This window comes from Pollicipes pollicipes, unplaced genomic scaffold (assembly GCF_011947565.3).
Source record: "Pollicipes pollicipes isolate AB1234 unplaced genomic scaffold, Ppol_2.1 Scaffold_4881;HRSCAF=5763_pilon_pilon_pilon, whole genome shotgun sequence".
NCBI classification, from domain to species: Eukaryota; Metazoa; Arthropoda; class Thecostraca; order Pollicipedomorpha; family Pollicipedidae; genus Pollicipes; species Pollicipes pollicipes.
The window spans coordinates 2,315,521-2,330,699 of NW_023596576.1; the positions used below are offsets into that span (position 1 = coordinate 2,315,521).

Here is a 15,179-nt window from a genome sequence, read left to right on the forward strand (position 1 = left end):
CTATTCTGACCTATAAAAGTCCATGGAAGGTTATAATGTGGTTCATGCTATCAATATATTCGAAATAAGTTCCAGAAATAAGTACATACAGCAAACCCGAGAGTAATACAACAGGTTGGATTTGACCTTGGTCTGACCTTCATACCCGACCCCAAGCCAATGCTATTTGTTTATTCAATTGTTATGTTACTTAAGAAAGTATCTTAGAGATGCATGGCTTCGTATAACACTCCGTTGTTTGATCGGATTGAACGATTCCCTTGAAACTGCTTTTGCGCCAGACGATCCGCTCTTCAATTGTCTACAGCTATGCAAAGTTTGTCGCGGCTATGCCACGCCGTTCGGAAACCATTCTGGAAAATCCTTGGGGGGCGCAATTTGACCCCACCCGAGCGCGTCTTAAGTCACCAGAGCCTGGAAGAAACCGACATCCAACAACGGATGGCATTTGTCATCAGGTTGAAGGCGGAGGCGAAGCCGATTATGGGTTTCTGAACCTGATCTGGTTCAGCGACGAGGCGGACTTCCACTTGAATGGAGCATCTCATTGAATAGGGTAAGACCAAAACGTAGCCACAGGATGGAAAATTTTGGAGCCATGGCCACCCCCTGGAGGTGGCAGGGCCATGGGGCCGACGGTCCTGTCCCTGTACCAGCAAGGGATTCTCCTGCGTCCGTGAGGACTCCTGTGTCGATCGCGTGTCAGATACCCTGGTCAGAAGGCATGCCACATCAGGGAATACACCAGCGTGGTGTATGACTCATCACTCCGAGAGCTTACAGACCAGGGGCCCTTGGTCCCGTATCGCCAGAATGGCGATACGGGATCAGGACAAGAGCTTACAGATCAACCAGTGGGCCCTGGTCCCGTATCGCCAGAATGACAGCCCCAGAGACCCCAGGCTGGAATGAAACGGGTCATCATCTGCTGACCAGAAAACCTCACCCGACAAATTTCAAGGTTAATTTTCTGAACGAAATGACAGTTGCAGCAACACGATCAATAGATATTATGTTATTATGTCATGAAGCTGTGACGGTGATAATTCAGCAAAATAACTCTGAGCTCGGGCACAAATTGGCTTCACGAAGCGTCCAAAAGAGTCATCACCGGTGCGTGGTCGTTTCCGTCCGGCTGTTGACTAACACGGAATATTAACTGCGAAGCCGACGCCGAGCGGCGTTTGGAGACTGCAACGCCGGGTGTCATTGTTTTTTTCTAGACTGCCCGCGCATACGCTTAAATCTATGCTGCTGAGCGCACATGTCTAAAATTATGAAGTTATGCATGTGTTTGGCGCTTGTAATTTCATGCTTTCTACTTGTTGGCTCCGGAAACACAGTTTCAATTTAGTTCCCTAAACTCATCTCATCATCCTTTTCTGCTTGCCTCTGCCGCGCCGTTTTCACCCCCGCTCTTTTCCTCATGTAGGCTTTCCCCGCGAAACCAACCGGCAGTGCACCACATGAGCCCACGGAGGATACTACCTGCTTTGTCTATAGATCTTAGTTATGCTTGAGTGTGTGTCGTAATTGTGCATGATGCATGATACGTTTAAACGCCTTGAGATTATGTAGCTGAGGAATGGCTGTTATTTATCTGTGTTTAAAGGTTGCTTTATTGTTGCAGAAACCGGCGCGATGGTGCACGGATGCAGCTTTGCGTGGTGCTAGAGCGACTATATCTGCACGCAGAGCCAGGAGCAGCTTCTTGCCGCGTTACAAGCCATGGGAATGGGTGTGGAAGCTACAACACTGAAATGTTTTGTTTGAAATGGAGTTTAATGGATTCTTGCTTCACTTTTTGCGTAATTTAGGATCAGAATCAGAATAAGAAAAAGGAAAGACCCGAATGAAAAAATTGATTTGGCTTACTTTTTAAAGGTACCTTGAAGCCAATCATAACTTGCTCATTTCAGACAAATTTGTCCATTCCGAATCGGTTCAATTCGTGCAAAAATGAAGTGACATTAGGTTCGTGCATGAGAGTGATGAAATGCTGATACCATAAGTCTTATACATGCAGTTATTGTTGCATATCACCATGTATTTACTAGTTGTCTTCTCTGACAACTGACCTAAATAAGTAGGCATCTCGTTCATGTATGATGACCTATTTAATATCAATACCAACATATCATGACGACACGTTTCCATTTCACCCGCCAATTGCGCTGTCGCTGCTCTTCAAGCGCAACGTCAGCTCGTGGGATGCGAGCCATGTTTGATTGAACAGGTGTAAAACCCAGACCCAATTTGAATGCGAGAACGAGGAGCTAACGAGAACCGATGACGTCCGTGCTCACCCATCCGGCTTACGATGCGGAGAATGATAGACAGCTCGGGCTACTGTCAAACGTTAACAGTTAATCGTTAACTAGTGTAAACCTGCCGGATCTTGCTTCTGAGACCTTACCGACCAATTTGTATCAACAGCAGTGGAAGCAAAAACTCCGCAGTGTGTATCTGCAGCAAGTGTGGCATTGCATTTCACTTGGCGGACAACTGCAAAACGTGGTAGAAACATCTGCTGGTAGGTATCTGACAGTAATGTGTCCATTGACATGTTGAATGCACCCCGGCTGGTGCCTCTAGCTAGATGCTTTAGTCAGGCTCATAATTCGAATTCATAAGCCATTGAAGTTTGCCACTGTGTTCATCGAGAGCAATCAGACCGGACGGCGTGCAGACTGCAAACCAGAGCCGAGCCATCATCATCGTCGTGCTACCTTATCCTCCAAAGTCATGATTGATAGTCACGGCTTGTAGACCTGGGACTAATACGGTCGTATCTGACAAAGCCAGGCGTTACAGCCGCTGGACCTCGCTAACCCAGTTGCTGAGGCCCGGCTTGGATGTCACGTCGTGCTAGCGTGGCCTTACGTGAGATCAGGCTATGTGGTCCACCAGGTATGCACCGGACATCTGGCAGTGGGGGAGGCGGGCTGAGATTACACCCATGCCCCAGCCGGGCATGTCTGGCTACGTGAGGGCGTGCGGACGGTCCAGGGCCGCGCTCAGGAGCTGTTTTATGGGGATATCGCCCATTGTTTGCCGGATTTAATTGGCCGACCCCGAGCGTAATTGAGTCGTCGGACCAACACTTGTAAACGGCCTTTGTCAGCGCCACCCTTTCATAACCCCGGTCCTGCATAATTTCTGATTTTCTTTAAAACGGCCACCCATCAGAAAACAGGAGAAAGATGTCGCCTAATGATCATAATTTAGGAATTCCCGCGGTGTGACTAGGCCTTAAGATCGCGTGGGAGGGATGGGAGCCCGAGGTATTTACGCAATGATGGGGGGGGGGGGGGGCGGGATTTAATTAGTGGCTGGTAACTCAGCGCAGGTTCAGTCGGCTGAACATGGGAGGTATCGCTCATGTTAGCCGACTACACAGACACTTTCGCTTGACTTTACACGCAATGATCTGAACGTGCTTCCTAACCAACCGTTGAGTGCAGTGTGTCGTGTTTTGGTGCCTGGAGAGTAATGCATTGCTAGCAAGCACCTAATTCAACAGCTGCTCTACCAGATAGATTTATTTTAATATTTGTATTAGCTTTTCAGTGGTCTCACAGCACAAAGTAAAATGTAAGTCATGAGCTGTGACGGTGTGTGCAGCCCTACTTCCGAACATCTCCAGCGCTAATATTTGGGGGCTACATGATTCCGTGGTTTCAAAATGTCTTTCAGGCAAGTTATAGTTGATTCGGCGCTGATTTAATCTTCCAACCGCGTGGCCGCAAATCCAGCAGCACTTGTTTCAAATTTCCACGAAAAGGCGCATTGGGCTACGACAGTGTCACGAGGCATTCGGCTTAGACGGCAGCGGCTTTTGCCGAAGTTGGCGCTCCGATGCTCATGTCTGATCGTTTGGTCATGACTCGTCGGCGCCCGTCTCCGTGCTGCTGAATCACCCACTCGTTTCTCCGAGGAGCGCTCCGCGTCTGACAGATCCACTGTCGGAGATGGCAAATCACTCCCGAGTTCAGCGTCACGCGGCAGGCTGCCGGCGAGATTAGTCTGATCCCAGCACGACTCCCCGGGATGGAAGCGCCACCAGTTGACAGGTGGAACGGGCCACTGCAGCTGCCGGAGATAAGCAGATGCCGGGAGGAGCAGCTGCCGGGGAAGAGCATTGCTAGTGTGTGTGGGGGGGGGGGGGGGGGCAGCTGCCGGAAGGAGCGCTGCTAGCGGAGGGGCAGGTGCTGGAAAGAAGCACTGCTAGCAGAGGGGCAACTGCTAGAAAGGAGCATTGCTCGCGGAAGGGCAGCTGCTGGAAAGAAGTACTGCTGGCAGACGGGCAGCTGTTGGAGAGGAGCACTGCTAGAAGAGGGGCAGCTGCTGAAAAGGAGCACTGCCCGAAGGGGAGCAGCTGGTGGAAAAGAGCACTGCTGGTGGGGGGGGGGGGGGCAGCTACTGGAAAGGAACACTGCTCACAGAGGGGCAGCTGTACGGAGACGGTGATGACGCGGCGTAATAATGTTGCAAAGCAGCTCATCGAGGGTGATCACTGAAGGATCATACCTTCCTTCCTCATGATGCAGCTATGCAGCTAATTGGCAGCAACGCAGGGGTGCACCTGACACAGTGCACCTGTTAGTGGAGGGTGTTACGTGGTCTGCACTGGTCATTGCGCTGGCCAATAGCGTAACAACCCCTAAAGACTTCTTGTCATGAGCTATACGTAACAACGGTCGTGTGGTCACTAAAATCCAACTCAAGATGGTCAAATGTGGGAAAATAACGGATACAGTTACAAGCCAGCGAGAAAGCTCCGGCGCGCGTTACTAACAAATCACATTTAACAGATCTTTTTACAAGCTCGTATCACGGCTTTACAGCACCAGAAATTTGCTACCATTGCAGGTGTGCATAACACCCAGGATGTCATAACCCAGGCCCTGTACCAAGTGCAGCAGCATTGAGCCTGTGTTTCATTGCTCTAACAAGTCAAACGCATTAAGAAAAATATTTTAAATCTAAACGGAGCCGTCAGTCTGTTCATGCACGTGATAAATTGCCCCGCTTAATGGATGTCACGATTTTTCTGAGCATTGGTAGTTTCAGTATTCAGGCCTTTTCTCAGGCAGTGCCTGGGTTTGCACAAGCACCGCTAGGAAAAACCGCGCCGGAAATGTGATGAACCGATATCACAGTGACCAAAGCTTTTCAGTATGCTGCACGCCATGCAGGCAAACCGCAGATTGCTCCTGGAATTTACAATTGAAACAAGGCTTCTCGATTTTCTGCCGTAGGTTGTCAACAGCTGCGAAAAGGCGAGGGTTTGTCTGCGAGTCACTTCAGTCGTAGTTGATGGACCCAGCTGCAGGCCTTCCATCTGCTTGCAATTGTCATGATTTGATTGCGCCGTTTCACTGTGATTTATTCGTTCCATCGCATACATAGCCAGTGTTCGAGAGAAGGGTGTCATCTGTGTTCTAGTGGTATTATCAATGCCTGCGTTGTTCAACGATGCATCTAGTTCATTGCCAGCGAAGGCAATTCTGCTGCCCTGGGGATTCCATGCAGTCACTAACCAGGTAGACTGCGCAGTGCAATGCTCGCCCCATGACCCACGTCCGGGAATTCTGAAGAGCATCCTGCATCCTGCCTAGTGTCGAACAAGGATTGGTCTCCGCTTGTCGATACTTGGGCGGAGGGAGAGGCCGCCACCAATAGGTAAAACTCCGCTGAAGGCCGCTTTGGTGCGAGGAACGACCGCTTTGTCGGCGACTTTCCTGCCCGCTTCGCCCGAGTCGGAGTTGCGTGACGCGGTGACAGACATGGACCGAAGCGTGACATCGGAAACCCGGCAAATCGACCTACCATATGATCGGCGTCACTGTCACCTCCGGCCGCCGGGCGTGACGCAGAGCGGACCCTCTGAGTCGGCGTTGCTCCGACCCGACGGCTCTGTCCGTACAAATGCTAAACAAATCGGGTCTACCTGTCGAAATAAGTCAGGTCTACTACTTTATATTTTCTTGAAACAAGTAGAAATATTTTCCCCAAAAAGAGAATTTCATTTCAACCAAATCCTAAATAGCTGAGGGAATGTGACCTTCGACCCTGTCTTCGATCATAACGTTATGCCCTAAACACTGTCATTATTAGAAATACCACCATTTCACGATTGCTTTCCCTGAATTTCACATCAAGATCAACAACTTTCCAAGGTTTTATCGACTTCAACAACTTGCAAAATAGCCGTGACGCTCTGGAAAACTATGTTTTGTTCTAGAAAACAAACTTCTGAAGAAGAGAAGGACCCAGATGATCAGCAGATCAGGCCACCGCTGCCAGTCTGCTAAGCCGAAAACAATTTTGTAGATCCGATCCCTCCGATGCCTAGCACCTAGCATCTAGCCATCCACGAAAAGTGCGCGCCAATCAAGTCAGGGTAGAGGATCTCTCCGCCAAGGTACTCCCCAGACAGAATGCATGCCAGCTTGACAACGAAAAATCAGGTGTCGAGTCCCAGCAAACTGTCTTCAATGTTTCCCCTGACAACTTGCATGCGGGATTATAGCGCTATTGAACATAAAAGTTGCGTGAGTTATAAAGCTGTAAATCAGATACACGGCATGTGCTCTTTACCGAGATGAGGTTCTCGTTATACGCACACGCGTCGCGTTGGTTGCTTGTGCCATTGTAAGCGACGTTGCATGATGCCTTGTGAGCTGTTCACATTGTCTGCGCATGAAACACGAGGTATTTAACGATATAGCATTACGGGCTTAATAATGCGAACTGTAAGACCTCCGAGTAAGAAGCGTATGTAATGCATGAACGCATTCCTGAAGAACTGCGTCATTCACAACTTACGTGTCTATGTGGACCACACAGGCTTTTCCGGAGACCGAGGAGAAAAGGCGGACACCAGACGACTATCTACCGACGCTTCTTACACGTAATGCAGCTTGCTGATTGCCAACAACACGAACATCCGTCGACAGGCCCCCGCTAGGAAGTGCGATATCCCGCCGGCGCGATGACGTGAGCGAATTATCAAAACAAAGCCCGCCGTGCAAGGGCGGCCTCTGTCGCTATGATGAGCCTGTGACCCCGCCCGTTAAATGATCGCTGGCGCGCAGTGGCAATCCGCGCCCGGCTGCGCACCCGGCCACCACCCAATTGGCTCCGTCAGCTGAGACGAGTGTGCGACCACCGTGGGCGGCAGCACCGTCCGAGCTCCTCCCAGAGCCCGGCCCGTCTCGTGAACCACCGCCGCCCCAGACCGGCTGCGTCATGCGGACGCTAGAGCCCCGCACGGAACGGCTCGAGACCCGTACGAACACATGCACCGCAAACCGTCATCGGCGTTGTGGTTTCTATAACGAGCTTTCTAAAGCGCTATGCGTTGCTGTGAGCGCGTTGCTTGAGGTGTGTGCCCTCGTGCCTTAATGACATAAAATGGTGGAGAACAGGTAGCAATAGCAAAGGACGCTGTCTCCGAGGCCCCTTATCCGTTGGCGATGATCAGTGAACAATGGTCGATGGACATACACTACCAGGTGAGTTCATGAATACAGACGATCCTTGAGTCCCGAGCTGCAGACGCGTCTGTGCAATGAGCCGCGGCGCATTCTGACAGCTGGCCGGTTTCGTCAGCTGATGGTGGCGAACCGGTGTTGCTTGTCGCTGACATCACGATTCGCGCTGCGCCCGGGCTTGACGAACCTGCCGCTGCCGTTGACGACCAGCATCAGCTTAGAGGTGGCTGGGCATTGATTCGGAAATGTAGTCGAGCTTGCAAAGCATTCGTGCATTGAAGAAATGCTGTGTTCCGGTCGTGCAAGCCTGCCAGTTTCTTAAAACTAAAATATCCGGCGGTCATAAAAGGAAACATAACCATAACCAGGCCCAATGCGTCATCAGCAGGTAAGTCACGCTAGATAGGCGTGGTGGTGGGACTTAAAAAGGAGCGCCTTTCTGTTCCTGAGATGTTCTGATAAACATGCCAATATCTCATCGGCTCATAATGTGGTTTACACGTATATCGCCAGCTTTCTTTCTCCTCCAAATGTGATTTTATAAACGCATGCGTATGTCCAGAGGTAATGGAGGGGGTGGCAGAGCCAATGAAGTTGATCAAACTTACCCTCAGGTACTGAAATCTCTTCAGATTTCGGTTACGTTGATTTGCGTCCACGGTGTCATTAAAATTTAAAAGAAATCTTGTTGGTTTCAGTTATTTTCATGTTAAAGAATGACTTACCACTCGAAGCCGGTGTGAAAGTCATACTGATGATATATGATAAGGATGATATGGATAGTGATGCGTTTAGGGCCTAGTGTACGAGCAGTGCAGACACTTTCTGCATTTCGCTGGCCCAGTATCTCTTCTTCTTTTGCTCATGCATGGGGGACACAGAAGAGCATTGAGGGGTTTAAGTCAGTATTGGGGTGAGGGGGGGGGGGGGGGAGGGGGAGGCTCAGGCCCCCCGCAAGCACACAAAATGACACCCTTGCATACGCCGTCAGCTTACGCCATTTCGAATCATCCGCTTGAAACAGCACGATAGTTCGAATGAATCGGCGTGGCGTGACGTGGTTCAACGTGAAATCGGAATACTGCTTGCGTGTGTTGCTTTTTCTTTCTTAAAAAAAATAATAAGCTAGTTAACGTCTGGCAATACGAGTGTATCCGCAGCGAGGTGACAGCGGATACCGAGGAGGTTAAAGGGACCTGATTTTTACTTCGTGGTCTTCATGCTGCTCAAAATAGGTTTTACAGTTTTTCAGACGGATGAGAAGGGAGCAGTTGAGTGCACGGACCACTCCCAGTTCTCTGCCGGCGGTCCAGAAAGCTGCTCGTCCAAAACTGGCCGGCCTAAAGTACAGTTTTGTTAGTCCTGTCGGTGTTCTTCTTACTTTTACTGGCGATACAACCATACATATGACAAACCACAATGCGCGAGTGCCAAGATTGAGGCCAAAGTGGAGACCAAAGGGTAATCAAATAGGCGATACAGTTAAAGTTCAAATTAAATTTGTGAACGTTGGCGTCTAGCTGTAAGGAAGAGGATTATCATACACAGCCATGGTGTAGTTCAGGGCATGAGCAGTACGGGATCCAGATAGTAAAATGTGTGTCAGGGTGATGTCAGGTTTGAGTGACTGCGACTTTGTTGCGTTAGCTTTGCAAAACAATTAACGAGCATCCCGGCACGTTAATCCGGCACGCCGCATTAACACAGCGTGTAAGTTGTGTAGTGCTCTGGTCATATCACATTTCCAGGAAGTGATTTAAAATTAGCGAAAATAAACAAGGGGCATCGGGCGACCACGACCAGACAGTCCAACCAAGGCATCAATGGACAGGTGGCGTGGCCGCGAAACGGAAAGCTGTCCGTCGTTTAGGAAGAGACCGAGCCGCAAGGGTCCGGTCTCTGGATAGCAGGCGGGTGCTTCATCCACTGGTGCGGAATCTATTCCGAATCCAGATAAAAGCAAACGGACCTGAATCCAGCTGTGAGTGTTTAATTTGCTTCTGAAACCGATTTTTTCTGACGCAGTGATCCTTTTTCCGTCATTCGAAAGTTAATAGCTGTGATTCCTACCTTGATTCCAAGTCCGAATTAATTTTGTGTTGTTGAAAGCGCAACAACAAATAAAAAGATATACAAATGTATGATGTACATGCATGTATATACATACATATATATATAAACATATATATATATATATATATATATACATCCATGAGGATGGCAGTATATTGTGTAGTTTTCTGGTTCTTGCCAAGGTCTTCAAACCCTCGCACAGACCTTTTTGAATCATTCGAAACGTTGTCATCGTATAACGTTTCGTTATGTCCATTGTCATCATCATATGTACACCACAGACAAAATAAAACAATGTAATATATTCGACAGCGTCTCCGATGAAAGGCGAGTTCATGTTTGTTTTATGCTGACCTCAAATACACTACATCCAAATTTCCAAAATGTGTGCAAGATAAGGCATGCTAGGTACGAAGGCGCCTCTAAAGGCACGAAACATAATGCCCGATGATCGATGTCATAAGAATATAGCTATTTTCATACACGCACGATTACACACTTAAAGTACGTCGGCCAAATATTTCCTGAGCGTGACAATGAATCGCTCATTCGTGCTCTAACCCCTGGGTGCCAGGGTTATTCCATCACATAAAGACAGGGTACCCTCATGTCATCATTTGCCGGTTAATGATGGGATACCTGTCTCTAATGTGCATGGTTCCTATCATGAGCTTTTTCTTATCATTGCATTTGGCTATGAGGGGGTTGTCACCTACCATCATGTTCTGGGTGAACCGTTACCCATGTGTTAACCTATGGTGCCTTTTGAGAAACACCATTTTGCGGGTGCACGGTGACGCGGCGAGAAAATGACGTCGTTGTGTGATCAACATAGGGTGAGTTGTTGCAGCGCATGCAGCCACCGGAAGGGCATCGGAGCTCACGCATAATATTGCTAGCCTTGAAATTAGATTCGTCTTGTGTTAAGCTGCTGGCCATGATCAGGCCAGACACATCGGGATTTTTCAAGAGACCTTTGTAGTTTGATTCTGTTCTAAAATGTAGCACATACAGAGTTTTTATAAAATTTTGAATGTTGTTGCAAACGGCTTTTTTGCAGGCGGTGAACGGGGGTCCGTTGCAGGGTAGATTTGTTTTCCTTATTTGGATGTCGTCGGGTTCGTGTCCTCTGACGGTGAGAGAGAAGTGAGTGCCTTTGGCCTGCCTCATGTTGCTCGTATCTTACAAATTTTAATGGACCAGGTTTAAAGCGAGCAGAAAATATACATGCATTCGCTACCAATCCGAGACGCCGTCGAATGTATGATATCGCGTTCTTGCGCCTGTTGTACATCGCTGATGGTCTTGATGGATTTAACTAAACGTTATGTGATGGCAATGCAGGCACATTTTGTCATACATTTTCGAGTAGTGAGAGGTTATTTACAATTGTTACATGTACGAGAAAAACTTGTTTCCCATGCATACACATACACACACACACACACACACACACACACACATATATATATATATATATATATATATATATATATATATAGCCTGCTCATCTACTGTCGAGGTTTTCTTTTTCTACAAGATTGCAATATCGCCTGAATGTTGCATGAAGGCGTGTTCAAAGATGCGGTTTTACATCTATTCATCTTCAGGTGCATTGGTCAATAAAAACAAAGTTGAGGCAGGCACGTGACAGAAATAGATGAACAAACTCAGCGTTGTTGAACGCCATGTAAGATATTCCACGTACCCGCCGCACGCTTGAACGCAGTTTTCAGAAACACGTTTTTTGTTGTCCCCCAATTGCAAAATGTTGGATACCCCCTGATTCCACATCATCGGTAGATACCCCGAGCTTCTTGCGGGGTCATGCTGTCTCCCATGTTTTCGGAGGCTATGCCTCAAAATACTAGAGCCAGTGTTCTGAAGCCTAGTGATTTCCAAAAATCAAGGCCACATAAGCTGTCAAAATCCAGAGTTTGAAAAACCCAATATTGTTCACGTGCGGTCCGAGCACGGTTTGAATGCATGCAAGGCATCCAAACCATGCAATGTCAGGAAATGTAACGGTCTCTTCAATCCGTATGAGTTGTTCTTGATTCTCTCACCGATGTTTGACTAAAGTGAATAGTGACAGTCTTTTCTATCAAAGCTGATCACGATTGAGCGGCGGGAGGCATGTGGTCTGCCAGACGCGGACTTATTGAGCGGTGAGAGGCATGTGATCTGCCAGACACGCGCTTAAGAGCCATAGGGGAGGAATTCATTATAATCTTACGGATAGGGGTCACCGGTGTCTTCCAGTTAACCAATACATGCCGGTGAAGCACATCATATAAGCAAACAGAATATGACCAGAGGCCACGCCAGGCAATTGGATTGTTGCTTTTTTGCGTTGGTTTTTCAACGATTGTTGGTATGGTCATAGCGAGACAGTGCTTACTATTTCTGAAGGATTGTAATTGAACCACAGTCGCATATACGGTGATGACCAGCAAGATGCAAAAATATGCATTATAACAGAATTTGTTTTGTTCGGCTGCAAATGGAAATAAGCAGCTGCGTCGTTCACTTTTGGAAGGGTTAGCATCTAATGTTCGTCCTTAGCAGCGATTACCAACAACTAAATGCCACGTTAAATATAGAATGTAATTCATTATGACAACACAGGGTTGATTCGAAATTGTTGAAGACCAAAATTCGGCAGTGCCGTAAACCGGTAAATAAATAAATAAATATATATATATATATATATATATATATATATATATATATATATATATGTGTGTGTGTGTGTGTGTGTGTGTGTGTGTGTTGAGTTATCATGGTGTGCGCTGTGTGTTTTTCACGGGACGATGCAACCGTTGTTAGCTTTCAAACGCGTCGTGACTTCAAATAAGAAGTAGAAGTGAATGAGTATATACTAAGAACTACACTCCCGAATATTATGCGTAAGGAATATATATATATATATATATATATATATATATATATATATATATAATTTGACAGGGAAAAGCGGACTGGCATAGTAGCAAACATATGGGTCGATATGTGCCGGCATAGCGTGGTCTCGAACGCGAACCATGGATTCACCATGGATGAATAACACAAGCCATAAGTTTTATAACACCTATGATAGGTCTTAGCAACCAGAGCATGTGAAGGCATGAAGCCAACTGCTCGGTGCAGAGTGGTAAATGCCGCCTTCTCTGAAACCGGTTGCAATTACAACATGCAACCCAGGCCGATGACAACTGGATTGTAAAAACTGCATAGGCGTATAGGCAGATGTACTGCGACCAGTATCGTCTTAATATATTCGTGGTTCTCACGATGCTTCTGTCACAGTCGCACGAAAACCGTGCACTTCCCCAACTGTAAAACAATGTCATTTGTTGATTCATTTATGAGCACGTATCTGCTTGCCAAACACATGAAAGACGGTATTCTGGTGCACTGATATAGCCCCATGGTTCTCCAACGGCACGGAATCCATTCCCTTACGTTTTGAGATCCTTTGCAAGCTAACAATATTCACGTCCATTATCAATTGATCACCTCGCTCATCCAAACCTGCAAAAAGCGTTATATTTATATCAGTTGTGCAGCAATGCTGCTTCACATTCATGTTATAACTCTTAAAAAGGCATATGTCGCAGCAACGTGTATGTTAACTTACAGAAATTCAACTTAATAACCTTATCAAATTTACTACTGAACAGTACTATCCTTCAAATGAGATCCACTTGAGGGATGTAGCAATGTGAAAACTAACTCCCAAAACGCAAAAACTATAACAGCATTTGCCACTACTATTTGCAGTAACAGGTACTTGCTTCTGCTACATTGCCAACCTGCTAATGTAAGTTTTCATTACTTAAGTCAGCGTTTTTCTTTTTCCGATTTACACTGAACACCATGGAATCACTCGATGGCTCCATTCCTCTCATTTTTACCTGACGCGAGAAAGTGACGCGATAAGACGTTTTTCTCATTGTTAATACGCCGACAAGGCGACAGCTGTGCGCATGTTGTGTGACGTCATCTAATACACGGGACCCCAGACCAGGCCATAGGCGGTCACATGGCGCGCGACCGAAGAGCTGAACGCGGCTGAAGACCATGCGAAGCAGAGGAGTCGCACAGGGCGCGCGGTAAAACGTTTGTCACGCATAAGCGCCGTAGGTCATTTGCGTTACCTGCCGCTTATTTTGGAGATGTGCGCTACGAATGCTGTTTTTCTATGTCACGTAGTCGCACCATCACCCGTTGCGCGCTCTTGGTGCCCGAAAATGAGTGTCGTTGATGTGTCAGTCGGCCACATACGTGAGCAGCAGAATGAAGGGAATCCGGCATAACACAGTTCGTCTTGTGCTTTTAATCACGGGAGTGCTTCAACTTCATATGAAGTATTTCATTGAGATAGCTTGGCTAGGGCTTGAGCTAATCAGTGGCTATTTGTCATGCAAGTGCATGGATGCCAACTGCCACCAGGTGTCACATGACCAGTACCATGACAATTCATCTGTTGGTCTTGCGACTGATCGCATAGACGTGCGTTTCATACTTATGAAATAAAATCATACTCGAGAAAAGAAAGCTTATTATTGACGATGACCTTTATTGTGTTTTGATATGCCTTTAGGTATTCCTATATTTCACTTTGGGTGAGAACAAAAAGTGGCAATTAAACTGCATGCATGCATTGCTAGTTTCCCAAGACGATGCCAGATAGTGTTTCAATGTTAATGCACGTACACTTCATCCGCGTCACGAATGTCCAAAACAGTCTAAATTTCAGTCAAAATACAAATAAAAACAACTTTTATGATAATGTTATCATCCGAATCTCCAGTATCGCCTTTCAACAGTTTTTTGAAGCTGCATACTTGTGAGGCTATTGACGATTTCATCACACACGTCTTGATTCAACTGACGTAGCCACGTGTTCCCGGCCAGCCCATAAACATTTTACGACCGATCAAATCGAGCTACCATTCCCGGAGCACATCCGCATGGTCCCTTGCCCTGCCAGTGCGACACGGGCGCACGACTATTGAGGAGCTCGCTTGAGAGATAAAGTGTGAATGGAGTTCACAGTCGCAGTGTGCACTCATCCCTCATCAATAACACACGCCTGTGTTCGGCGACAGCAGATAAACACCCACTCTACTGGGTGCAGCTGTTGCGCTGAAGCTCGGCGTCTAACTAGTCCGTGCGCACCTCTAACGCCAGGCGCAGGGACGTCCGTGCGCACCTCTAACGCCGGGCGCAGAGACGCCCGTGCGCACCTCTCGCCGGCCGACGGTCGCCCGTTCTCCGCCGTGTGCTGGCGGCCCCAGACATTCCGTCTGCAGACGGTGTGGCGGCGTGCGGTGAGTGCAGCGGACGGAGCCAGACGGGGTCCAGTGGCGGTGCTACGCTCGGGTGGCGAGGAGGGACCCGCGTGGCGCCGCGGCGGCACGCGACGCGGTGATCTGTTCGGTGAGGTGCCGCGCGCGGGCGAGACGGAGGAGCGAGGCAAAAGGAGCCGGTGGACGCTCGCCGAGGACGGGATCCCGCACAGGTGAGCGGTCTGGCTGGCCGGCCCCGCATCGGGCGCTGTAAGGCGGTATTTAGCCACCTTAGAGAAAGTTGGACCCTCCG

At 48.0% G+C, this 15,179-nt stretch overlaps 1 protein-coding gene across 1 annotated transcript in view; it reads left to right on the plus strand.

Annotated features, from left to right (window-relative positions):
- Positions 1 to 7,481: 7,481 nt before the first annotated feature.
- The window catches only part of LOC119101761 (uncharacterized), a 31,422-nt gene continuing 23,724 nt past the window's right edge, over positions 7,482 to 15,179 (plus strand). Inside the window, exons 1-2 of the mRNA XM_037225179.1 lie at positions 7,482 to 7,520; positions 14,876 to 15,099. Of these exons, the coding sequence (XP_037081074.1) occupies positions 7,482 to 7,520; positions 14,876 to 15,099 (263 nt within the window). The remainder of the gene's footprint in view (positions 7,521 to 14,875; positions 15,100 to 15,179) is intronic.